Raw genomic sequence first — 27,928 nt, 5'->3', positions numbered from 1 at the left:
ATGTGATTACGTCTGATGTCATTACGGTGGTACCGCGGCTGACTCTCCACACTCCAGCATTTTGATTCCAAAAAACCCATTCAGGCCGAACATATCGTCGAACCTGTCGTATATCACAATCGCCATGCTCTACCTTTATGTTTTTCATTCAGTGTGAAACACAAACAAACCGATTGTCAAAATGATCATCAAATATCGAAAGCATCGGCGTTACGGCTCTTGCAACAATAAGGTATGTATAGGCCTTAGGCTTCATGCCTCACCTTTGGGCTGCTTTGGACAAATTAAACCCAGGTTTCTTAATACAGTAATACCCCGGCCTATGTCATTAATTGGTTCCATAAGCCGTGACGTAACTCGGTTTTTGACGTAAACCGGGCGTAATGCCTTTTACTCTTTCACGAGCCTCGATCTTGTATACAAAAAAAAAAAAAAAAAAAGCCTTAAAATGAAGACAAACACCGTAAAACTAGAGTAACTAACTCGCGAAAGTATATAACTATCGCTAAACCTTAAAGAACACTAAAAACACATTTTAGTCATATTCTTTCATGAGTAATGAACACAATTAATAAATGAATTTGTAAAGAATAATAAATAAAATTAATAAGATTATGTTATTCACCTTAAACATGGCATCTCTTCTGAACACAAACACACATTTTAGCAGTCTTATCCGGCGGCGCTTTTTCAGTGACGTATGCGAGAATACGTTCCCTATCATGAATGATGGTCGATACCGTCGACCGTGGCAGCCCTAAGGCATAGACCTTATCGCGAATCGGCAAATATCAACAGAGGGCGCTCCACCGCAAAGCATGATGGGATCGAAACGGGGGCAAAGGTAAACACGAACCCAGAAGAGGAAGCGTCTATCTACGATCGACGCTGTGTTTACGGAAAGGAAGATGGCTAATGTGAAAGAAATTCAGCGTTTTTTGGCATTAAAATCCAGCGATTTAAAGAAATATTTGAGGGAAAGGGGGGGGGGTTCCCATTGGAGAAGAGAAACAACCTGCTTATGCAAGGACAGTTCCGGAATGTTGAAACCTCGATCGGCCATACAAATATCGCCGGGCTGGAACTTGTCTACAACGTTCGTCATCTTTACAATTTTTTTGTCCGACGTGTTTCCCCCTGTAGGTTTGGAAATGTATGAAATTGTTCCGCTAGGTGTAATACCAACAAGGCACTTGAGAGTAGGTCTTGACTTATATTGGCTGTGCACTTGCGAACAAAACTTGCAGCGACCGCCGGCGGCGCTATTGCCCCTTTCCGATCCCATGATGCATTGCGGTTCCAAATCGCGATAAAGTCTATGCGCTATCACCGACACTTTTTCACCTTTTTCACACCTTTTAATCAGATTTAACTTATCTTCCATCGTAACCACATTACGCTTGGAAACACTAGCATTATCCTTCTTAGGACCCATGGCTAACACAGACACAGTAAAGGAATACTGTACGTCACCTCTGTTTTGAATGAGAACCAGCAGCTGCGTGTACATACATTTTTATATTTTTTTAATGTGCTTTTTATTGTATTTTAAATTGTTTTTTTTAGCTTCTTTTATTGTTAATTTATGTACTATTTTATTTATTTTAAATCTATTTTTAAGGAAAAAAAATTTTTTTCACGTCCGTAGGAGTGACGTAAAGTCGCACATAATGACGTTCGCTGAACTGAAATTTACTCTAGAAGAGTGGCGTAAAGTCGGATTTGACGTAGGTCGAAATGGCGTAAAACGGGGTATGACTGTACAGTAGTGTATCGTTTCAATAGTATCGTTTTCGTAATAATAATAATAATAATAATAATAATAATAATAATAATAATGTAGTAAATATCACCATAACACTTTAATCCCAATGTTGTGAATACAAAGTTAATGGATTGAAGCGGTGTATGGTTCATGAATCAATGATAAGCGGTGTATGGAATAACAACCGTGGAAGTAAGGAATTCGCCTCGGTTTTTTTTTATAGCAATATCATTTTCGAAATAATGACAACATAACGTTAATATCATAGTAAATCTAATCGTAACACCAAGCAGGAAGGGTCATTCCTCTTTGGTGTATACAGATTACAGTCGGTCTATTGTCGGGTCTCAAAAACATTGGGTGTGTTCATTTACCAAGTTTCCTGTGGAGAGATCGCCAAGTGGTTTAAGCATTTGAGCAAGCACTCCATTCAAAACTGTTAAGGAATGGCTGGCTTGGCAAGCGCTAGCTAGCAGTTTGGTAAATGAGCACAACCCGGTCTTCCTCCCTTTCAGTTTCGTGTTAAACAGCATGAAAAGTGGGTTTCAAAACAAAACCTTAATTGGTGGGTTTCAAAAGGCCGCTACGAAAAACGATACTTTAGCGACAGGAAGGGCCGTTATTTACCCAACCCTTGTGAGGTATATAGATTACAGTAGATCTACGTTCAGTTCTGGAAGTAAAACTTACCTCACTGATGTCGGGATTCCTCAAAATTTCTTTGTTTAATGGTATAAACGGCATTAGCAACTGTTAAAAAAAGCTAATCATATGTTTGTGGTTTATAATATTTTACAAACCCGGCTACGCCGCTGTTAGACTTTCAGTCTTGTTTATTACAAAAACAGGTTTAAAAAACCCAAAACATCAAAGCCATAATCAATACCAAATAAATGAAGAACAATTATCAAAGAAGCAAATAAATAAAAAACGAACAAGTAAATAACTATAAATCAAAAACCAAAATCAAGCAAGTAAATAACAACAAGTAAACAAATGTCCAACCATCAATAAATTGAGCCCATCAAAAGAAAACCCCAAAAGTCACTTTTCCCCCGTTCTACCCCTTTCTGTCTGCCATCCTGAGAAGGTTGGGAGGCACAAATGGGTGGGCCGGGAGTCTTTTCGCGGGAAGAGAGAGCAGAAGCGGGAGCTGATAAGGGAGATGGCGGCTGAGGGGACATGTTCCGCAGAACAAAGCCACGTCTGGATCTCCTCCACTGAACATCTGGAAGGCACGGAGCCTTTTGTCACCTCCTTCATAGCTATCGTACGTTTTTTATACACCGGGCCGGGGCCTTGGCTCTTCCTCAGGGGGGGGCTTTCCCTTGCCTCGGCCCCTCCGGCGCTTCACAGTGGTCCAGCCACGTGTGTCCACAACCACTTGTGATTGGTTACACCTGAGCTAATTTGCAATTGATATTATAAGGGAGGTGGACACATATCCAACCAAGATATTGTTGCGGATCTCCCGAAGCCCGTCCAAGTTACAAAGGGGGGGTTAAACCCCTTTTTCCCCCTTGGGTCTTCGTGTCCACGAGGCCGAATCACCACTTCCGCAGCGAGCGTGAAAAAGGGTATCGGGTCGACGCCGCACGTACCTTTGACTCACGCTGCCGCGAAAACGGGGACCGGACCTCGCACAAGACACGCTAATTGAGTACGCCCGAGTGGTGTGCGTATCATGTGACTCGTGGTGTGCGTATCATGTGACTCATGCCGTTACTTTTATTGAACCCGATTCGAGCAGTTCTATTCGTACTATGCTTGGCCAATGGATGGAAAGGACGGGAACGATCAAATAAGAGGAAGAACACAGGTTTATTATTAATGTACAGTGATCAGGCTAAAGGAAAGGGGACACAGAGCAGAGGCTTAACAGTTTTAACTTATCCCCAAACAAAGGGCCCACTCACTCACACGGGGAGAAGAAGGAAGGAAGTTCGCTCGCCAAACGCGCCTTGCCGTCGGTCGCTCCGGGACAGCTCGCCCGGCGTGGCCCTCTGGTGGTCACGGCACGTATGCAGGAAAATGCAGGCAGGAGGAGACCGCGCGTCTGTGGCCCGGAACGGGTCGTCTTCACAAGCACGATTTAATACAGGCAGCAGAGCGCAGGGCACAGGGCACGGGGGATTCGTGTACAACGAGGCTATTTGAAGCAGTTCAAGTCCAACACTCCGACTCGTTCTCTGGCTCTCGCTGGCTCTGACTCTCACAGGGGCTCCGACTCAACTCTCACTCCAGCTCAACTGAACTGGCTCTCAACTCAACACCAACTCCTCTGGCCTGCACTGCGCACGAACTCAACTCTCCAACTCCCCACGCCGAGTCTCAACTGACTCTCTCTCCACTCAACTTCGCGCCAGGGATGCAAGTGCTCTCGACCCTCAACTCTACTCGACTGAAAATGGCGTCCGGCCTCCGCTAATATCTCCGGCCGGTGATGTCAGCTTTGGCGCACTGTCCTCCCATTCGGTCTCCTCCACCGACTCGCCGGCTCGCTCAGGGGCACGCCCATTGCGTCACTCTCACTCTCGTCCTCTGTTCCTTGTTCATAGCACGTGCTATGCAAGGTGGGTAGGCCTCGCGGAGGTGCAAATGGTGGCGGCCATTATCGGCGGTGTCCTAGCCCGATTTCTTCCTAAGTCATGTCAGGGGGGAAGGGCGTCATTAATGTTGTACTAAGGGATCCTAACCAAGTGTCTGTGCGGTCTGCAGTGCCATAAGGGACAAAGGTTTGATTACCAGGTGAGACATACAAGGGCTCTACTCATTAACCCCTACACTACCTATCACTCGAATCTCCTGGTAGATTCACAATTATACACCTTAACCGACCAAAACGCCTACACATGGACTTATTACAAGGTGTTCCTTACCGTGACATCCCGAAGCATGGTACCTACTCAGATCTACTCTGCCCTACATATATCACTACCCAAATTCATAACAATAATCTAGTTTTGTATTTTTAATGAATTTTCTGAAATTTGTAGAATTTGTTTTTCACTTGGAAGTTCTGGGTTACGATGTGTAAAGAAAGGTGGAAAAAGTCTGATTTAATGCATTTTGATTCCAGGATATAAGACAACAAAAAGTTAAATTTTTAAGGGGGTGTAGACTTTCTATCCACACTATGTTTTGCAGAAATGCATTCAACCATGTCACATTGCCTTCAACTGAAAAGCACTTAATATTTTTAATTTATGGATTAAACTACATTAAAGGAAGAAATTATATTTGAAGATGATCAACAATACATGTCAGTTGAGTCAACAGCTCATTGTACCTTGAAAAATAAATTGGTATATGAATTATTATTAATGGCATCTTACGAAATGTATTTTTCCGAAAGTAAGGCCAATATTGCCATGATGTACGTTAAACAAGATATTATTACAACTGTAAAGGTTACGCCATGTTTTTTATTTTGAATACAGTATACAGTGCCCTCCATAAGTATTGGAACAGTGAAGTCAAATTTGTTATTGTTGCTATATACGCAAGAAATTTGGATTTAGGGTTCAAAAGATGAATATGAGGCAAGAGTACAGAAGGTCAGTTTTTAGTTCTTGGTATTTCTATGTATATATGTTTTTATGGCGTAGCCCATCGGGCAGAGCCGTCTAGAACAGCGTTTGTCCGTCCGTATGTATGTATGTATGTATGTATGTATGTATGTATGTATGTATGTATGTATGCATGTATGCATGTCCCCTCAAACGTATACCAATCAGAGCTGAGACTCTGGTCACATGACAGGGTGATGTGATTACGTCTGATGTCATTACGGCGGTGCGACTGCTGACTCTCTACACACCGCCATTTTGATTTATATGCCGTTCATGCCGAACATATCGTCGAACCTGTCATATATCACAATCACCATGCTCTACCTTTACGCTTGTCATTCAGTGTGAAACACAAACAAACCGATTGTTAAAATGACCATCAAATATCGAAAGCATCGGCGTTACGTACCTCTTCCAACAATACGGTACGTGTAGGCCTTAGGCCTCATCTTCAGACCACTTCAGACAAATTAAGCTCAGGTTTCTTAATGCAGTAGTGTATCGTTTCAGTAGTATTGTTTTCGTAATAGTTATAATAATAATATAGTAAATATAACCATAATACTTTAATCCCAATGTCGTGAATTGAAGGTTTATAGATTGAAGCGGTGTATGGTTCATGATCAGTAATGAGCGTTGTTTGGCACTAATCAGAGACTACACTAGTACTCTCTATGTAGGGATGGGCAGAAAAAAATGTCGGTCCATCTGCTACGTACAAAGCTAAAGTTGGATTATTATTAATAACCGAGGAAGTAAGGAATTCGCCTCGGTTTTTTTATAGTAATATCATTTTCGAAATAATGATAACGTAATGTTAATATTATAGTAAATCTAATCATAACACTAATCCCTTGGGAGTGACTGCAAACTTACTGGAAGTTAAAATATATCAGTTTTGCGTCCGTTATGTCATTACGTCTATGATGTCATTACGACGGCTGACTGCACCGAACGACATTTGAATTTACAAGTGGGCCTACATCCGCTCACTACGGGAGCTGCAGAAAGGGTCATTCCTCTTTGGGGTATATAGATTACAATCGATCTATCGTCGGGTGTCAAGAACATTGGGTGTGTCCGCTTGGTTCATTTACCAAGTTTCTTGTGGAGAGATCGCCAAGTGGTTAAAGCATTCGAGCAAGCACTCCATTCAAAACCGTTAAGGAACGGCTGGCTTGGCAAGCGCTAGCTAGCTGCTTGGTAAATGAGCACACCTCCACCCCTTGTGGCATATATAGATTACAGTAGATCTTCGTTCAGTTCTGTAAGTAAAACTTACCTCATGGATGTCGACATTCCTCCAAATTTATTTGTTTAATGTTATTGACAGCATTAGCGACTGTTTGAAAAGCTAATCATACGTGTTTGTGGTTTATAATATTTTACAAGCCCGGCTATGCCGCTGTTAGACTTTTGTTCTTGTTTTTCTTTGTTAATTTATTTTTTTTATGTTGAAGGCTCCAGTCACGGACTACATAGTCCTCATCGAGGCCAGTCATTTAAATAAAATAACTGCATTGATAAATGTGAGGAAAGAGAAATAAAAGAGAGAGAATGTAAAGGTGAGAAGTGAAAATGAGTAAGAAAATTGTATGATGGAAAGTGTATGATGTTTGTTTGCAAGAAAGAGATTGAAGCTTGCCCGGTAGATATAGTTTGAGTGAGACATAAAGTAAGACTTTGATTGGAGTTTTAGATTTGGTGGCCTTTGATTTTTCCCTTGGGAATCTGCCTTTGGAGTCAGTTGGCATAAACAAACATGAAAACCAGAGAACTGTCTATGAAAGAAAAGCAAGCAATGTGGAAGCTGGAAGAACACAATAATTCAATTAGAACCACAGCACAAACATTGGGGATAGAAAATACAACAATTTGGAATATCTTGAAAAAGGAAGAAATCACTAGTGCTGATTTGGGGGTCCCACCTGAGAGCCTCCATAATCCGAAATCATAAAATCGAAGCCTGCGAGATTGTGCGGACCATCGAGTAGAAGGTTTGTATCGGGTTTCACAGCAATTGGTTGATAAATAAGGGACGAGTAGGGATCCAAAGTTTCCGTTGGTAAACCGCTGGGAGCCTCCATGTTCAGAAAATCAAAAAATCCAAACCTGAGTGATTGCGTGGACTATTTTCTTGTATTCATGTGTCAAGTTTCAGAACAATCAGCTGGGAGATAAGGGAGGAGTTGGATTGAAGAGAGTGAGGGAGTTTGTTCCAGAGGCGGGAGAAAAGGGGAATGAAAGAGTGAAGGTGAATAGAGAGTCTTGATTTTGGCAGTTTAACCAGAAGAGGGTTGCAAGCGGATCTTGTGTGACCTGAAGGAATATTTGGGGGACTGAGCACAGACAGAGCTGGGGAAGCAAGGCCGGAGAGAAGTCGGTAGAAGACAGAAAGACCACCAACCTGCCTGCGGTGAGTGAGTGAAAGACCCTCACAATCGACTTCATTGCGGGAGATTCCAATGATTCTGAAAGCTTTGGTTTCAACAGCGTGAAGCCGAGCAAGGTGTGAGGCAGGAGCACCAGCCCAGAGGGTAGAGCAGCATTCCATTGAGCTGCGGATGAAAGCCTTGTATGGGGTGAGGAGCTCAGGTGTGCCAAGGAAGGACTTCACATGACGGAGGAGGCCCAGTCGGCGACTGGCTTTGGAGGCCAGTTTGGAAATGTGGTTTTCCCAGGAATAACCTAAAATATACAAATTGGTGCTCTCTTGAAGCATATTGTATCACTTTCAAAGAACATTTTGAAAGGCCATCGGATTTGATTCACAAAGTTTGATCAAAACATTTCTCACATCAATTTCAAATTGATTCAGCGCAGGACATTCAACAGGCAAAGATTCAAAAGACATACAAAATTATTTGACCAATTTGGGACGATTATTTGCAATGGACAATGGTTTGCAGATTGTCCCTAGAGCATTTGAAATAATTTGCTAAAATGGCAAATGAAATGGTGTGTTTGCAGCAATGTACAAGTGGACCCAACGTGAGGATCGAACTTCTAAGGTAGAGTATGTTACAGTCAGAGCAATGGATGAACTCAACAGGACGTTGTTTGAGGTATGTTTGTTCTTCATTCATTATTACAACCACTAACCTTAACCAGCAAAACTAGTTCTATATTTTATGTTACAGCCAACATGTGCATTGTACAGTGGCCTGCAAAAGTATTCACACCACTCCAAAGTTTTCACATTTTAATGCCACCTAAGCTTATTTCATGAGTTTTCAAATGAAACTTAATATATAGTCTTCACAAGCTAATCCAAAGTGATATAAAGCTAAAAGAAAAATGCAGATAAAATATGAATAAATTAAAACAGTGCCTTCAGAAAGTAATCACACCCATTGAATCACACCCCTTGAATCACACCCCTCCGCACCTCTGCCTGTGACTTACCATCCCTGGTCACTGTTCCCCCCAGATATTCAAAACGATTTCCTTGTCTAAGCTCCTTCCTCTTCTAACCTGATATTCATTTCCTTTTTCTGCTGCCAGACCCACATCACCTCATCTTCTCCATACTCATCTTCAGCCCATGTTTCCCAAATACCTTCTTCTACTTCCCTAGTATTTCCTGCATCTCCCACCCACTCTCCACCACAACCACCAGATCATCCACATATATCATCCTCCCCGTAATACCCCACATGTTTACTTTTCTGCTTACCATCACTATGGTAAACATGAGTGGGCTGGGCATGCTTCCTTGCCTCAAAGCGATGTTCGCACTGAACTCCTCCAGGACCAACCAAAACTCTTCCCTTCGTTCGCTTGCACATCCCTTCCACCAACCTAGCTTCTGCTTCCAGCACTCCCATCCATCTCAGTGTCCAGCACTCCCATCCAAAACACAATTTGTCACTCAAAGTCCAAGGAGATCCTCTCACCGCCGCTCACAAGACCTTGGTCTTTCAGATCCGAAGGCAGGAGAAGAAACCTTATCCATGAAAAGTGCAGATCAAAGACTCTCTCTCACTGAGACTGACAAGGCAGAGAAGTTTGGCCAGAAGGTAATCTTCTTCAACACATCCCAATTCTCCTAAGTTTTCCCGATTCCCAGGCCTCAACCCGCTGAACTTCTTGCTGTGGGGCTACGTGAAGAGCCGCTACGTGAAGGACATCCTCGTAACATCCAGCAGCTTGAGAGCTATTGACGAGTGTGTAACATCCACCTCACCTCTAACATACAAGAGGGTGACATAGAACTTAAACAGCCAAAACATCTCCCAAGTCTCCACTTTATGATGGGCGATTGTTAATTTTGAAACTTGTATACCTTTTACAAAATAAAGCATTGCAATAGTATCAATACTTTTGAAACACCCTGGTATATTTACAAAACAAGGGAGGTACCCGTGCCACACACGGGTGGGAGGCCAAAAGCAAACAGACAATGCAGAAACGGCGAATGCTAAAGCAAGAAACCAATAAATTCCACATTCCTGTAGCACCTTCAGTCGCTCGTCAGACATGGACAGCAAGTTCGTGAAGGACTTCCATGAAAAACGTACCCGTTTGCAAACAAACAAGTACGTGTGTTCCATTCCCAGTCAATGGCGAATCTGCATATGATGATCCGTGAATATCACGCTTAGAACGTAAAACCGTGACGGCATGTCGTCATTCACTTGAACTCGATATCTCTTTTTTCATTCCAAACAGCATAACTCCAATCACAAATTAAATAACATTAATATAAAAAATAAACTTTTAACAACATTCGTGACATAAACAAATATTTAAATCCTGATGTGAAGTTCCGACGGTTGGGTGAATACAATTACGAATTCAAAATCGTAATTGTATTCACTCAATTCCAATCATCAATTGATACTTTAACAAAACGATTAACACGATTAACGTTTAACAATTTAACATTACGAATGAATGACGGTTGTATTGGGATATTATCAAACCCGTGCATTGCCGTAATCTGTCCACTTCTGCATTCGCTGCAGGTTCGTAATTCTCATCAAAATCTAAACAGTATTTGTAGAATTTCAATAAAAGCCACATCACTGTTCATATCGGTAAATATTATTCCATCGTGTTTGGAAAAACTGGAAAATTGGAAAAATTGAAAAAATTGGAAAACCAATATGGCCTATTTTACTCCAGGGGGTCCCAGGATTACCCACCCAAAATATCGTTGCAATCGGTTGAGCCGTTTTTGCGGTACCTGGGAACGGACAGACGGACATTTGGTGAATTATAGTAAGATGGAGTATGTAACTGTGACACGTGCTTATTTTGGATAGCTCTCAACTTTCTAGATCTTTCTACTATATTTTGTCAGTTTCTGAAAGCCATTCCCACAGATGATGCATCACTCGATATTTTTGTGCAAGGGATGTATGAGGGATTGATGATGCCAGGATTACACATGAGTGTCTCAGCAGTGTGAGACTGGTGATGTGATGGTAATGATGTGAATTTGTACAGGTTGGTGTTCTCGAAGATCGAAGTGAATACTTGTACATTGCAACCAAGCAAGGACAGGCATTACTCCATCAACAACAGAACCGGCTGAGCCAGCTGGGCCTTGCCTCGCAGCAACTCTACTCTGTGCTGGTCTCCATCAATGAATCGCTATTTGGAAGTAGTATTAGCACAAACCAGGTAATACGAATGCTGCATGAGAGACTGAGGAGCCTGCGTCAAGAGGTTCAGGAAGCCGAGCGACATCAGCAAGGACTAGCACGTGGATTTTCCAGCCAACTGCGACGAGTCACGGCCATGATGGAGGACCTAAGAACCGCTTATTCGGAACAGATGTCGGGGCACCACGGCCTCACTCTTGCAGGTCTCACATCACGCATCTCTCCCAAACATATATTTAAGTTGTAATTATTACATAAGGTGTGCAAGTCAGGTTATAACGTACTCGAAACTGGTCACGCCAGAGTTAAACTCTGCAGAATAGTTTAGGATTAATATGTGGCAGGCCATGATTGGTGAGGAGGGCTGATGGACGTCTCAGGGGTGGGGAACTGGACAAGGAGGAATGTTCTCCTGGGCATAACAGGAAAAAGAGAGGGAGGCAAGAGAGGGACACTTTCTGTGTGGCTGTGGAGCTCTTGGGCAAGCGTCTGCCCCTGTAACGGAATGGGAATGTGACATCTTCCAGCTCCATTCTATCTTGCCCAGTTGTTGTGTGTGTGTGTGTGTGTGTGTGTGTGTGTGTGTGTGTGTGTGTGTGTGTGTGTGTGTGTGTGTGTGTGTGTGTGTGTGTGTGTGTGTGTTTGGACCCTTAGAGATTTTCGTTATTTCCCTGTTATTTAAATTAGTGTTTATTATTTATTACCTCCACCACCTAAGGTGCCTAATTTTCTAATACGCGTGTGTCTGCCTGCCATGCTTCTCGCCAAAAAACGGTTCCAGCTCTGTTGGTAGTCCCTGGATGGTAATTCAATTGGGATAATTGTAATCTGATCATGTTGTGTTTGGACACAATCGTTAAAACGTGGGGCATCCACCACCGCTCTGGATGTTCCGCATCGAATTCAGTCTTTAGGCGGCCATCTTTGCAGACGACAAACTCAACTTGTGTGATTTCCCCCTCAACATCACTTGCGTTCTTGTGTGGGGAGTGTCCACCCGACATTATATTCTGAAAGGTTTTAGGTGTTCACCCTCTAAAAATGCAGCAAATTGTCCTATGATGCGACAGGACTTTTCAAGTTAACTGAGGCTCGGAGAGTCCTTCATCATTGCTATGGGAACAGAAGGAGAGGTGCTGGGTGCAAGCTTTCTTCTCCTCCTATTGGAATATCCCATTACTTATTGGGGGATAGGAGAGTCCACTCTTTTACATCTGATTTATCATTCCTAATCAGCTCTCCTTTAACTCCTTTCCTTGGGACATGATGCTCTAAAACTGAGCAAGTCAGACTATTTCCTGTGTATACGTAACATCTTTTGTTGATATTCAAGGTCACCTAAACAGGTTCATGTCTGAACAATTCTCACAACTGGAAACAGGTGTCCCAAGATTATTGGTAGGGTACTGTAAAATGCTTAAGATTTCATCCTATCTATTGCCCCAAATTCCTACCCTGACCGGCTATGCAGGCAGTGGGGATCGACCCAGTGTAATGCTCACCTTGAGATTCCTTCTGCAGCAGATAACCTGTTCTCGGGCAGACTCCGAACAACAATAACAACCTTTGCCATCCTGCAGGGCTCTCTGGTCCCAAAGGAGGAAAGGGAGAACCTGGAGATGTTGGCCTGAAAGGATGGACTGGCAGCAAAGGAGAAAAAGGAGAGCCAGGTAAATGAGAAGTTGTCAATTGCATTTGTGCAATTTGTGCAATTTGTGCAACAACAACAACAACATTGTAATCTAGAACTATAAAAGTCTCGGTCTCGGTCTCTTTCTCTCTGTGTGTATGTGTGTGTGTGTTACATGCAAGGCCACATCTTAAAGTTACAAACTCCAAACTTGGGGTACAAATATAGCTATGTGTGTGTGTTGGAGGGGATGGGGGTAACATCGGCTATGTGGCCTCCCTCTCCCCCCTGATGTCCCCTCCCCTTCTCTACCCCCCCTCCCCCTCCATCCCCATCCCCTCTTCTCCTCCCCCACTCTACTCCTCCTTCCCCCCCCCCCTCTCCTCTCCACCTCCTTCCCCCCTTCTCTTCCCCATACCCCTTCCTGGCAATGCCAGGTACTTCAGGTAGTTTGACAATGTATGATATTGTCGCGCGGACCCTTCCGGTTAACACCAGGGACCGCGGATGGACCAAAACGGACTTACTTGAGGCGACGACTAAACACGGATTGTGCTATCAAACGCGGGAAGAGAGGAAGGGAAGAGGAAGAAGCGGGAGCACGTAACTGTGGAAGGGGAACGAACTCAAACGGGCACAAGATTTGCAGGGAATGGAAAATAATACAAGGGTTTATAAAAATAAAAGGTAGGGACAGGTAAACGCGATACTAATTCTAATTCTAAATTGGGATCCCACACACCAGACTGCAGATACGAGACGAGGGAATGAGTTACCAAAGAAACACGTTCGTCGTGCATTTGTGAAATGGTGTGTCCTTATCTGTCTTGTCGTCTTGCGTCCATCGACCAACGCGGCTGGTGTCCGGCCCCCGCTCATGCGCCACCAGGCTTCGAGCGATCCGAATGAGTGGCCTTGTCTGTTCAGCGGCACACCATGAGGTCCCTCGCTCCAAGTTCAAAAGCACCGAACACCGCTCCAAGCACCACGCGTCCAACGCCCTAAAAGCACCACGTGGCCCAAAGCACTGCCAGCGATCTCCACACGAGGACCACCACGAGGAGAGACAGGAGAGAGAACAGCGTCTTGACGAGGAAAGCCACAGGGAGGAATGCGACTGCACCGCTAAGAGCCAAGTCCAAGTCCAAGTGAGCTGCTGCTCCGAGCCAAGCGCGTCCTTTTTATAACCTTCCCGGTGACGTCAATCTTGGCGCGCTCCCCAATCAGCGTCGCGTAGCTTCCCGCCAGCCACCGAACCTTCCAGCGACTTCCCTCCAATGAACAACCTCCTTCTTAGTTGCGTCTTAGTGCCTCCCACACTGGTTGGCTGGAGGTTCGCGCCTACCGCGCTGACCAATCACAGGCCTCCTGGGTATGTTGCTATGCAAGTTTGTGATGCGACCGGCGGCAGCCATCCTCGGCGGTGTCCTGGCCTGGTTTCCTTTTCGTTTTCTTCCAAAGTCATTGTCAGGGAAGGGAATTTAATTACTGTGTGCAACAAAGGGCCTATCTAAGTGTCTACATGTGTGCGTTGCCATAAGGGACAAAGGTTTGATTACCATGTGTGACACACAAGGGCTGTTATCTTTAATCCCTACAACTACCTAGCACACGAACATCCTGGTATGTTCACAGGTATACTCCTTAACCGACAAACCGGACGAAACACACAGGACTTATTACAGGGCAGATTCCCTATCGTGACAGACGAAGCATGTTACCTATTCAGATCTACCTGACTCTAGATATTGCTCTACCCTACCGACATAACAATATGTTTGCGATGTCATATGAGTGCAAAACTACCACAATGAGTACATCTCGTGATAGAAGTATATAAATCATTTCCCCCTTTATTTAGTGGAAGTGATCATGAGCATGGATGAGGGATGACCTGACGTAGTGATTAGCAGTGGTCTTGAAGCCGTAGAGGGAAGAATGGATCTGACCTAACTGGCGAAGTTGGTTCCACATGTGAGAGAAAAGAGGAACAAATGAGTGGAGGTGAGCAGTGAGCCTGGATTCTGGGAGTTTAACAAGAGTGTTGCTGACAGACTGTGCGTGCCAGGCAGAAACCTGGGAGGGGCAGAGTCAAGAGAGGGCAGATGGTGCAAGACCAAAGATGAGGAGCTAGTATACCACAGAGCCAAGAGAGGGCAGAGGGTGCAAGACCAGAGATGAGGCACTAGTATACCACAGAGCCAAGAGAGGGCAGAGGGTGCAAGACCAGAGATGAGGGGCTAGTATACCAGAGCCAAGAGAGGGCAGAGGATGCAAGATGAAAGATGAGGCACCAGTATAGCACAGCGCCAAGAGAGGGCAGAGGATGCAAGACCAAAGATGAGGCGCTAGTATACCAGAGCCAAGAGAGAACAGAGGCTGCAAGACCAAAGATGAGGAGCTAGTATAGCACAGAGCCAAGAGGTGCAAGACCAAAGATGAGGAGCTAGTATACCACAGAGCCAAGAGAGGGCAGAGGGTGCAAGACCAAAGATGAGGGGCTGGTATACCAGAGCCAAGAGAGTGCAGAGGATGCAAGACCAAAGATGAGGTGCTAGTATAGTACAGCGCCAAGAGAGGGCAGATGGTGCAAGACCAAAGATGAGGCGCTAGTATACCAGAGCCAAGAGAGGGCAGAGGATGCAAGACCAAAGATGAGGCACTGGTATACTAGAGCCAAGAGAGAACAGAGGGTGCAAGACCAAAGATGAGGCGCTAGTATACCACAGAGCCAAGAGAGGGCAGAGGGTGCAAGACCAAAGATGAGGGGGTATACCAGAGCCAAGAGAGTGCAGAGTGTGGACGACCAAAGATAAGGCAGTAGTATACCACAGAGCCAAGAGAGGGCAAAGTGTGTAAGACGAAAGATGAGGCGCTAGTATAGTACAGCGCCAAGAGAGGGCAGATGGTGCAAGACCAAAGATGAGGCGCTAGTATACCAGAGCCAAGAGAGGGCAGAGGATGCAAGACCAAAGATGAGGCACTGGTATACTAGAGCCAAGAGAGGCCAGAGGAGGCAAGACCAAAGATGAGGGGCTAGTATAGCACAGCGCCAAGAGAGGGCAGATGGTGCAAGACCAAAGATGAGGCGCTAGTATACCACAGAGCCAAGAGAGGGCAGAGGGTGCAAGACCAGAGATGAGGGGCTAGTATAGCACAGCGCCAAGAGAGGGCAGATGGTGCACGACCAAAGATAAGGCAGTAGTATACCACAGAGCCAAGAGAGGGCAAAGTGTGTAAGACGAAAGATGAGGAGCTACTATACCAGAGCCAAGAGAGGGCAGAGGATGCAAGACCAAAGATGAGGCACTGGTATACCAGAGCCAAGAGAGAACAGAGGGTGCAAGACCAAAGATGAGGCGCTAGTATACCACAGAGCCAAGAGAGGGCAGAGGGTGCAAGACCAGAGATGAGGCATTAGTATAGCACAGAGCCAAGAGAGGCCAGAGGAGGCAAGACCAAAGATGAGGGGCTAGTATAGCACAGCGCCAAGAGAGGGCAGATGGTGCAAGACCAAAGATGAGGCGCTAGTATACCAGAGCCAAGAGAGGGCAGAGGATGCAAGACCAAAGATGAGGCGCTAGTATACCACAGAGCCAAGAGAGGGCAGAGGGTGCAAGACCAGAGATGAGGCATTAGTATAGCACAGCGCCAAGAGAGGTGAGAGGATGCAAGACCAAAGATGAGGTGCCAGTATAGCACAGAGCCAAGAGAGGGCAGAGGATGCAAGACCAAAGATGAGGGGCCAGTATAGCACAGAGCCAAGAGAGGGCAGAGGATGCGACACGAAAGATGGGGTGGTAGTATACCATAAGGTATTTGCTCCTGCATGCACAAATAGTGATGTAAACACTGAAGGTATTTTTATTTTTTTTGGATAATCTTAACATTACATAATTAGTGAAATCTCACGAGAGTTTAGAAACCTGCAGTATCAGAACAATTTCACATTTGGAAGACTCTCCCAAAATACCTGAGCAGAGCATACCACTGTGATACATAAAAGATACAGTTGTGGCTTGAAGGCCTAGATTTTCCTCCCACAACTGATACATTTGCCATGGATGGACCACCAATGTCTCATTTTGGGATCACTTGATGAAAATGTTAAACTTTCTGCACAATGTAAGATTATGATGAAACCACATACTCCAGACTATGTATAGTAAGCATGTTGATCATTAGAAATAAGATGCTATTCTAAAAGTCACCATTTAACCTCCATCTTATAACATCATCCATTTATAACATGGTGCCTCCCTATAACATCCACACAGGTGATGGTGGAAGAATAGGAATCCCTGGAATGAGGGGATCTGTGGGGGAACCTGGAGATATTGGCTCACGTGGAATGAAAGGTCGAGAAGGTGAGACCAATCGATCTGAAATGAACTCCAATTTTTGCGAATGTATGAGGAGCAATGATAAATTGTCAGCAATGATAAATAGGCATGTTCGGGGTAAAGAACAATATGCTGATCTCGACAGGACTGGAACCCGTTGATGCCGGAGTTAACACTTCGTAAGAAGGCCTAGGTGTTGAGGCCTAATTTAAACTGAAGCGCACAAAATGGCGACTCGGGGATAAAGTCCTTACGATAGACGTAAACGCACTGGATATAAACCATAAACCAATGGACACACTGGATAAAGTCCTTACGAGGTTAATGGCATCATAAATGGAGCGATTCAGGGACACAAAGCAAGCGAACAAACAGCGGTTTATTCCCGGAAGTCAAGACACCGGAAAAAGCACTCAGGGTGCCCAACGGGGGGCGGAGCCCGGAAAAAGGATATGACATCACAGTATGTTAAGCCTAGGTCACACAACACACATAGGCGGATTTGTCGGCGACTACTGGCGACTGGAAAAATCGCCACCACCCGCCGACAATCGTAATGAAACCGTAATGGACGGTCTTCTGTAGTCGTGGTTATCCTCCCCAGGTCGGCTGCAGTCGGCAAGAGCCGCAAAGGGGCCAAATATTTTTTTTAATGTTTAAAAACGGCGCGCTCAGTCGTCCTCGAAAAAAATCCGCCATGCTGTCATGATGGAACCGCCATGCTGTCGTTGGTATCCGTAATAAGACCGTAAAGCAGCCGCAACCCAGTCGCTCATAGTCTTCCGCAATCGCCCCAGCATCGCCCCACCAGCTAGCACGGCAGAGATGCGAATGCCATACGGCCTTCCTGCGGCATCTTCCCGACTACGGGCCGACACTGTTGCGGCTGCATATCGACTACAGAAGAACTGCCACGTCTCCCCTGCGGCTATGGGAGACTGACGACGACAGCAGTAGGACTAGTGGCGGCCGAGTTATGGCCATTGGCGACAGAGATACGACTGCCTGGCGACTGCATTACGACATACCACGATTCCATGGCAAGACAGGATGGTGTGAGGGTCTCCGTGGAGTGAGGTCCTGTGGTGCCGATAAGGATATGGCTTTATTGTTTGGACTTGGGACTTTTGGGAACTTTATTTTTGGGACTTTGGTCCTTTGGAAACTTTATTTATGGGACTTGGGACCAGTGGAAATAATTTGTTGGACTTTATTTCCATTCTCTCTCCCTGCAGAAAAGTTTGATTATTACATTACAATGATACATCTTTATTAACTTTCTTATTGTACATCAAACATCTTTATGCTTCATGTCATACATCATTGAAATGAATAAAGTGAAATGTAAAATAGAGAAATAAAGATTTAAAAAGTTGTGTGAAACGTCTCCAATCGCCGGCGGTCTTATTGCAGTCTTGCGGACGTCGGAGTAAACCGCCACCCGGGCGCAATGCAGTCGCCGCGATCCGCCATCGGTCGTAATCTAGCCGCCAGACTGTCGCCACGCTGCCGCCGTGCATCCGCAATGCAGTCGTCGTCGATCTTCAACAGTCGCCATCCCACTCGGGGCGATGTCGGTGCTTCGTCGCAATGCAGTCGCAATGTGGCGCCTGCAGTCGCCATACTGCCGCCTGACCATATTTGACCGCCCGAAATCGCCAGTAGTCGCCGAAAAATCTTGATCGCCGGCAGTCGCCAGTAGTCGCCAAAATATCCGCCTATGTGTGACTTAGGCCTTACAATTCCCGCCTTAAAGATCAAGGCGCGTCGGCGCACGACATTTGCGGCTCGAACGTCTACCAGCAACCGGTGGTTCGGTAATAACACCGCTCACAGTGGCTGATACATCCTCGACTGGAAGGCCATTGGTTGGGGACGTTTCTGGTAAGGGTTCTACAGGTACAGGTGTGGTTGCGAAGGGCGATAATTCTCGCGGAACAGGTAGCGGTATAAATACAGGTGGTTCTGCTGGTTTGGTATGACACAACCTGAATTGATCAAGATGCTTCCGCTGAAGTCTACCATCAGATAGTTTGACTAGGAAAGTCTGACGACCAACACTCTCGATAATTACCCCAGACAACCACTTCTCACCAAGGTCGGCATTGAGAACGAACACAGGATCATTTACATTAAGTTCACCATTCACAGACGTACGGTCGTGCTTCTGCTGGAATTTCTTCAATTCGACATCGGCCACCGTATCTGGGTGCACAAGTGACAACCTTGTCTTCAACTCGCGGCCCATTAACATTGATGCAGGAGAAAGACCAAGAGCATGATGCGGTCGTGTGCGACAACTCAATAGGACTCGGGCCAAGCGAGTTTGTGTGGTCCCTTCTGTAACACGCTTTAGTCCACTCTTCACGATCTGAACGGCCCTCTCAGCCTGGACGTTGCTGGCAGGTTTGTACGGAGCAGAGGTATAATGCTTGATGCCATTTTGCTTGCAAAAGCTCAGGAAGTCTGCATTGGTATAAGATGAGCCGTTGTCCGATACAATGCAATCAGGAATACAATTAATGGCGAACATACGGCGTAGGGCTTCGATAGTAATGACCGAGCCTGTAGGGTGTCGAGGGTACAACAACAGCCTCAATCCACTGAGTGGGCAGCAACGACGACAAGGAACACCTTACCTAAGGTCCAGCATGATCAATGTGTAACCTCGACCAAAGCTTAATTGGCCATGACCACATTTCAAGTGGTGCTTCCGGTGATGTATTTATGATATATATATATATATATATATATATATATATATATATATATATATATATATATATATATATATATATATATATAGACACACTACATGTCCAAAAGTATGCAGACACCCCTTCTAATTAGTGGATTCGGCTGTTTCAGCCACACCTATTGCTGACAGGTATATATAACAAAAGCACACAGCCATGCAAGCCGAAGATCACCATGCGCAATGCCAAGCATTGGCTGGAGTGGAGTGAAGCTCGCCGCCATTGGACTCTGGAGCAGTGGAAACGTGTTCTCTGGAGTGATGAATCACGCTTCACCATCTGGCAGTCCGACGGACAGGTCTGGGTTTGGCGGATGCCAGGAGAACGCTACCTGCCCGAATGCACAGTGCCAACTGTAAAGTTTGGTGGAGGAGGAATAATGGTCTTGGGCTGTTTTTCATGGTTTGGGCTCAGCCCCTTAGTTCCAGTAAAGGGAAATCTTAATGCTACAGCACACAATGACATTCTAGATGATTGTGTGCTTCCAACTTTGTGGCAACAGTTTGGGGAAGGCCCTTACCTGTTTCAGCATGACAATGCCCCCGTGCACAAAGCAAGGTCCATACAGAAATGGTTTGTCGAGATCGGTGTGGAAGAACTTGACTGGCCTGCACAGAGCCCTGACCTCAACCCCATCAAACACATTTGGGATGAATTGGAACGCCGACTGCGAGCCAGGCCTCATCGCCGAACATCAGTACCTGAACTCACTGATGCTCTTGTGGTTGAATGGAAGCAAATCCCCACAGCAATGTTCCAACATCTAGTGGAAAGCCTTCCCAGAAGAGTGGAGGCTGTTATAGCAGCCTAGAGGGGACCAACTCCATATTAATGCACATGATTTTGGAATGAGATGTTCGATGTTTGGGTGTCCACATACTTTTGGTCATGTAGTGAAAAAACAGTCACGTGAAAAAGTAAGTACACCCCATGTAAAGTTTTGACTTTTTCAACATATTTCAACATACAGCTTCTTGATCTTTATTTCAACAATATTGATTGATAAAGGTGATATAATATAACAAATATCATGAAACATTTACATTTTGTAGTCCATTGTATAATTTAAATAATCATAAATGCAAATTTCGCATGTGGAAAAAGTAAGTACACCCCTACATTTATCACTACTTCAAATACCTAAAATTAGAATCAGGTGCACCAGCTCAGGTGCAAATGATTAGAACATCGTTAGAGAGGATCTTGGAGGAACCTGTCTTATTGAAACCTCAGACATTTAGTTTGGTTTGCTCTTGTTGTTGAAGTGTGCGGCATCACCATGCCTCGATCAAAAGAGCTCTCTGAGGCCTTCAGAAAGAAGGTTATAGATGCCTACGAGTCTGGGAAGGGATTAAAAAATATCCGCAAACAATTTGAAATCAATCATTCGACTGTCCGGAAGATCATCTACAAGTGGAGAAGATTCCAAACAACTGCCAACTTGTTCAGGCCAGGCCGCCCCAGCAAGTTCAGCCCGAGAGCAGACCGCAAGATGCTGAAAGTAGTCTTTAAGAACCCCAGAATGTCATTACGGGACCGACAGCTAGCTCTTGCCACTGTTGATGTCAAAGTGCATGAGTCTACCATTAGAAAGAGGCTGCACAAATTTGATCTACATGGGTGGTGTGCCAGGAGGAAACCTTTGCTGTCCAGAAAGAACATCATGGCAAGTCTAAAGTTTGCCAATCGACACCTAGGTAAAGACCAGCACTTCTGGAACAATGTGCTCTGGACAGATGAGTCAAAGGTAGAGTTATTTGGCCACAGTACCAGAAGACATGTTTGGCGAAACCAAACACAGCATTTGACCACAAGAACCTGATACCAACTGTAAAGCATGGTGGTGGAAATATTATGGTTTGGGGCAGCTTTGCTGCATCAGGGCCTGGGCAGCTCACCATCATATAATCCACTATGAATTCTTCATTGTACCAGAGGGTGCTTGAGGATAATGTAAGGCCATCTGTCGGAAAGTTGAAGCTCAACCGAAGGTGGACCTTGCAACATGACAATGACCCTAAACATACCAGTAAATCCACCAAGGAATGGCTGAAAAGAAAGAAATGGAGGGTTCTGGAATTGCCAAGTCAAAGCCCGGATCTAAATCCCATCGAGATGTTGTGGAGGGATTTGAAACGAGCTGTGCATGCAAGCCCCTGGTGTTGGGCTAGCGGCTAGGGTGCCGGCTTAGGATCCTGGGTTCGAATCCCGGTCAATCGCTGAATTAACGCCAGGGGGGTTGACTCAGCCTGTCATCCTTCTGAGGTCGGCAAATTGAGTACCAGTTCACTGGTAATTCCCTGCTTGTCATTAAAAGGCGGCAAAAAGGGTTGGCATCAGGAAGGGCATCCGGCCGTAAAACATTGCTTCAAAAAGGGGACCGAAAAACAACAACAACCACAGTTCCCGAAAAAGGCCAACCCCCACTTGCGGGGAAAAATGGCCTCTAAAAGTGTTTTTTTTTTTTTTTTTGTGCATGCAAGAAACCCCTCAAACATCGCACAGCTGAAAGAATTCTGCTTGGAGGAGTGGGCAAAAATTTCTCCCAGTCGATGTCAGAGACTGGTAGACAGTTATAAGAAACGCCTACTTGAGGTTGTTTCTGCCAAAGGGGGCAATACCACCTATTAGAGCCAAGGGTGTACTTACTTTTTCCACATGCGAAATTTGCATTTATGTTTATTTAAATTATAAAATTGACTACAAAATGTAAATGTTTCATGATATTTGTTATATTATATCACCTTTATCTTTCAATATTGTTGAAATGAAGATCAAATAGCTGTATGTTGAAATATGTTGAAAAAGTCAAAACTTTACATGGGGTGTACTTACTTTTTCACGTGACTGTATATAGTGGCAAAAGTAACTATAAAGATTTTGGTCTCATCTAACTTGCTTTATCCTCATTGACACAGACTCACTCAAGAGGTACTTACACATGCGGAAGGAGAAAGATGGTTAGAATATGCCAATGGAATAAAATAAATAATGGGGTGGTTCAGGTCTGGTCGAGCTGAGTCTGGTCGAGAGGCTTTGCCTAGATTCGATGGGATGAACAAGCAGTGTTTTCTCCACGCATGCCGTTCTGTGAGGTGAGTCTCCGACCAGTCTGGAAAACGTGCAGCTGACGTTCCCAGAATCATGGGACCATTCCTCCTTTCCACTGAGGGTGGAGAATGGGGGATGTTAAAAATCCTTCGTGATGCTCCGATATAGAGTCCTGGTAACGACTTCTGTGGAGAGGCTCGGAGAAACCGTACGCGCGCCACACTCTCAAAACTGCCATTTCTCCCAGAAAACCCGGTTCAAAACTGTCCCTTACATGACGTCATCAGGCGTGATCATTGGTCGTCTGGCTCGAGCACACCATTGATTGACGTCATAAGACATACGTGTTTCCTTCGGCTCGATAGCCATTCATGGTTCGGCCGGTGAAGAGAAAGGGGAAATAGTATTAATCAAACTAGCGGGCAGTACCCTCCTCATTCCACCTGCAGTGAGCAAAGTGCTGTGGCACAGTCTTGGAAATTATCTTTATCATTTTTGTCATTTTTGAAAGAAATGTTATTGATCACAACACATTATACTCCACATCATTTAAGATAAAGGAAGAAGATTTGTAACACCAGCTCCACCGAAGGTGCCGCAATTTACGCAACATGTAATTTTGCAGTTTCGGTGCCATCCACGTTTGCTCCATTAATGTAAAGATAATTAAATAAATGAGAAATTAGGAAATATAACATTGAAGAATACAAACGGATGGAGGGGAGACAATGTTCTATTAAACACTGACTTGACAAACCTAAATTGGGATTTTCAATACATCTTGGTACTGAAAACATGTGAATTACGATATAACTAATCAAGTAATAAACCCTTTAACCTTTAGGGGTTAATTTTCATTACAATATCGAGTAAATTTTATTATTATTTAATATCGGAACAACTTTGTCAGCAACGGAAAATAAGGATGTTGCGGCATTAGCAAACGAATTGTAACAATTCACAAGATCATTTTACATAATCATAATACTGTCGCGCCCCCGGGGTTAAGACCCCTGGGTGAAGTATGACCGAACCGAGCTTTACTCCGTCCGAGGCGTATTTCGGACTTGGCGGTAGTGACCCACGTGGGAAGGACGGCAGCAACGGCTTACCTGCACGGAGTTCACTGGGCTTCCTCAAACCCACCACGAATAAACAAGACAGAACACAAAGTAACATGCAACAGGGTTTATTGAAATAATTGCAAGGGAACAACGAAAGGTAAGGTAAACTATAATTCCTAAATGAGGGTCCCTCCACTCCGACTCAGATACGAACAAGGGGAAAGTAAAAGTAAAAGAAAATAAATAATGTTTATGTCATGCAGCCACTTAGCTCCGGTCTCAACGAGGGCTTGGTGGGCATCACAGGTCCGGTCGGTCAGCGAAATGGCCATGCATCGACCTGCTCAAGATGGCGCCGAGCCGCGCTTTCGCCACCCCACGAATGTGAGGTAATTCGGGCCGGCATTCCCCTCGTGCTCTCCACTCTGTCCGAAACGCCACGAGCTCCACGAATCGCCGGCATATTCCCAGAAATGATGCAAACCCACAGCCATGTGCTGTACATTAATAAATGAATGAATTTGTGACCATTGTACCAAGCAGTCGATTGGCTTGGTAGTGCAAAATGAAAAAAATACTTTGACATCGAATTGTGTAAAAAATCAACGGGAAAAAAGGCATATCGAAATGCAAAGTCGACTTCTGCTTTGTAATCAAACTAAACTTGAAGAAAAAAAACGGCTGTCTCACGCAACACAGCGGTGGACAGGGGAAGGCCTATTTCTCCTCACTGTGACGCTGCTCTTTGACATTTTTTCATAGTTATTAATAATTTTCTAATTAATGAATGAAAATTTGACGACAAAAGCTCAAACGGCAAAAGGTTATGTCCTGGACACATACACACACCCACAACACACCAACGCATACACAACAAAAACAGAAACACAAAAACACACACACACACACAAAAATACACACACACACACATACGCACACACAAAACAAAAACAGAAACACACACAACAGCACACAAACACATACACACACACATACACACACAGCCACATATACAAAACAAAAACAGAAACACACAAACACACAACAGCACACAAACACAAACACACAACAACAAACATACACACACACAAAAACAAACACATACACACACACACAAAAAAAAAAACACAGACACACACACACAAGCACAGACACACACACAAAAATACATACAAACACAGACACATACACACGCACACGCACACATACACAAACACAGACAAACACACCAACGCATACACAACAAAAACAGAAACACAAAAACACACACACACACACAAAAATACACACACAAACACATACACACACACAAAATACACACACACAAACGGACACACACATACACACACACACACACACACACACACACAACACACACACACACAAAACAAAAACAGAAACACACACAACAGCACACAAACACAAACACATACACACACACATACACACACAGCCACATATACAAAACAAAAACAGAAACACACAAACACACAACAGCACACAAACACAAACACACAACAACAAACATACACACACACAAAAACAAACACATACACACACACACAAAAAAAAAAACACAGACACACACACACAAGCACAGACACACACACAAAAATACTGTTACAGACGCGGTTGTGGATGTTGGTTTACCGAGCGGTTTGGTATGACCACGTCTGCACAGTTTACCCGATTCCACCCGAACGTTGACTAAGTCGCGCTATGCTAAATCAATGATGGAAAAGGACACAACGGCTGGGACTAAAATGACACGACACCAAGGGTTCAGTTCTCAAGACCTCCGGAGGAGGTTATATTAGGGCGGAAGATTAGATTACAGGAATGAGAGGAACAGCATAGAAAGACAGGCACTTAGACACACTTATCTTATTCCCTGACAGACGACAGATAAACAGGACAAAAACTGACTCACACGGGGATTGATGGCAAGGAAAGCGGGCAGTCGATGGCTCAAGGTGCACCGTTCTCGGAGGGGGTGCACCGTTCTCGGAGGTACTGCAATACCAGGTCGATGCGTGGAGCTCGCTCAGCGCTTGGAGGTGGTGACTGGCTCTGTTCAAGCTGGGGGCGCATCTCACGTCACATCCGGTCAGTCGCTGCGTATATCCGGCGGGGAGTGACACGCCCTCGGCTCGTTAGCTCCGCCCCAGATGGAATCGGTCCGCCCTTCTTATTGGGTGCGGGGGGGTTACCAGGCTCCGCCCTTGACGAGGAGCTGACAGCCAGCCCCTTCGTGGTAAACCCGTGGAGCGCATGGGTAATGGCGGCTAACCGAGCCGGAGTGAGGACGCACTCTCCCCGCGCGCGCCGTTGTTGTAGTTGTTGTAGTTGTTGTTGTAGTTGTTGTTGTAGTTGTTGTTTGGGGAAGAAGATGGGAGGAGGTATGGGAAGGTCCTAAACTCACTACTGGTGCCATATAATCACATTCTGGTGCAACGAAGAGTCAGAATTAATGGAAACGAGTCCTTAACTGACATAGACTAAGAATAACTAGCAAGATGTCCGAAAGTTGTCTACGTGAGATGCGGTGGACCTGGGCACGACATTTAATGGGGGAAAAAGGGGAAGGTCGGTTCTACAGAGTGTTGTTTACAGACAATGGGACTAGGGAATGGGGGATTGGGGATAGTTGGGGAGTATTGGGGAAATAGGGGAATATTTACAAGCGGATATGGAGGCCAAATTCCATATTCGCAACATTGCACCCTTCTCTACCCTCGGGGCGTCCCGACCCGATAAATTTTTACCTATTTTAGTGTGGCACTCAGATGTAGTTCCCTCTACTATTAACTCTACCCTGAGTGCGACAGTTTTACAGATATTCACAAATGAGTAAATATGTCCCCCTGCGACGTTGCACCCTTCTCCTCTCAGAAACACACCCACAGGATAACCGAATCCGGAAAGAATTCGCAAACTAAACATACAGCCGGTAGGGAGCATTATTTACAAGACTACGCTGATATTTACACTACGATCCAGGACCTGTTTTTGGAGGAACACATGCTGATGTTATGCATAGAGAGAGCACGCATGCCAGCATCGATACACCAACCCACGAGTGCTCTGTGGCCTTACGGCCTTTAATAATGTGCAGAGCACCCCATCCAAGCACCAAAAGCACCACCCCAGCACCAATCGGTGCAGTCACCATTGTTCAATGAATAAAAATAATTCAACAACCCCTAACCCTGCAGGTGTCTCTTGCTCTTCGTGTGGTGCACTTGGCCTTCTGGCTTCTTTCAAAAATAAAGAAAGGCGCCAACCGCGTCCATTTCTGTATTGTGGCCTTCAGTGGTGTCAACTAAAAGTGGTTCACCTGTATGGCATAGGTGCCACGTTGACCCATAGGTCCATCCACGGGTGGTGCTTGGCCGCAAAAGAACTGCGGTCCATTGTGGGTGGCCACAAACATTGCGGTCCATATGGTGTATCGATCCCAGCAGCAAGCAGCGAAAGTGCAGGCCCACAACTGCGGAGCCAGCCCCTCTCTCTCCTCTCTCTCTGCCCCAAAGCCAGATCCTCGGAGGTGGGAGACAAAAGAAAAGACAAGTGAGTAAGGTGGTAAGGGCGCAAAAGTGCACTCAATGTAAGGTAATGCACACTGGGGGCACTTGGGAACCAGGTGAGACAGGTACGTTCCTATCGTACGCTCCCCCCCCCCACCAGGTAACCTACATGGCCCCTCCCTTACCCCTTACTGTATCCACAAAACACAACACTACCCATAAACATCTATTTTACTAATCAACAAACGTCCCTACTGTCTTCCCCGTTCCTCCCATAAACCAAATTCGTCTTCTCTCCCTCCTAACCAATCAAATTTGCCATTTTCAACTCTCATCAAAATTTGCCATCTCCAACTCAACATCAAAATTTGCCATCACCAATTGAACATCATAATTTGCTATCACCAATTCATCATCAGTCCCTCCTAGGGAGGGAGAGATGGAATCACCCCAATGTCTCATCCACGTCGTGATGCGTCTCACAAATCCACAGCAATCTCATTTCCTGCAACAAAACAAAGAAAACACAGGTGTGGAGTCATCATCATCACCACAGGTAAGTGGCTGCGTATGGTGCGACAGGTTCATCAATCCTAACTATTTCCTAAATG

At 45.1% G+C, this 27,928-nt stretch overlaps 1 protein-coding gene across 2 annotated transcripts in view; it reads left to right on the top strand.

The window, feature by feature from the left end:
• Window positions 1-27,928, top strand: part of LOC137438670 (uncharacterized) — a 62,336-nt gene that overhangs the window by 28,399 nt on the left and 6,009 nt on the right. For both annotated transcript variants that reach the window (XM_068133908.2, XM_068133910.2), the window contains exons 5-8: window positions 8,308-8,402; window positions 10,789-11,149; window positions 12,527-12,616; window positions 16,854-16,943. In XM_068133908.2, the coding sequence (XP_067990009.1) occupies window positions 8,308-8,402; window positions 10,789-11,149; window positions 12,527-12,616; window positions 16,854-16,943 (636 nt within the window). The remainder of the gene's footprint in view (window positions 1-8,307; window positions 8,403-10,788; window positions 11,150-12,526; window positions 12,617-16,853; window positions 16,944-27,928) is intronic.

This window comes from Myxine glutinosa, chromosome 13 (assembly GCF_964187855.1).
Source record: "Myxine glutinosa chromosome 13, kmMyxGlut1.1, whole genome shotgun sequence".
Taxonomy (NCBI): domain Eukaryota; kingdom Metazoa; phylum Chordata; class Myxini; order Myxiniformes; family Myxinidae; genus Myxine; species Myxine glutinosa.
The sequence above is the reverse complement of the archived record's forward strand: the minus strand, read 5'-3'. Positions and strand labels throughout refer to the sequence as shown.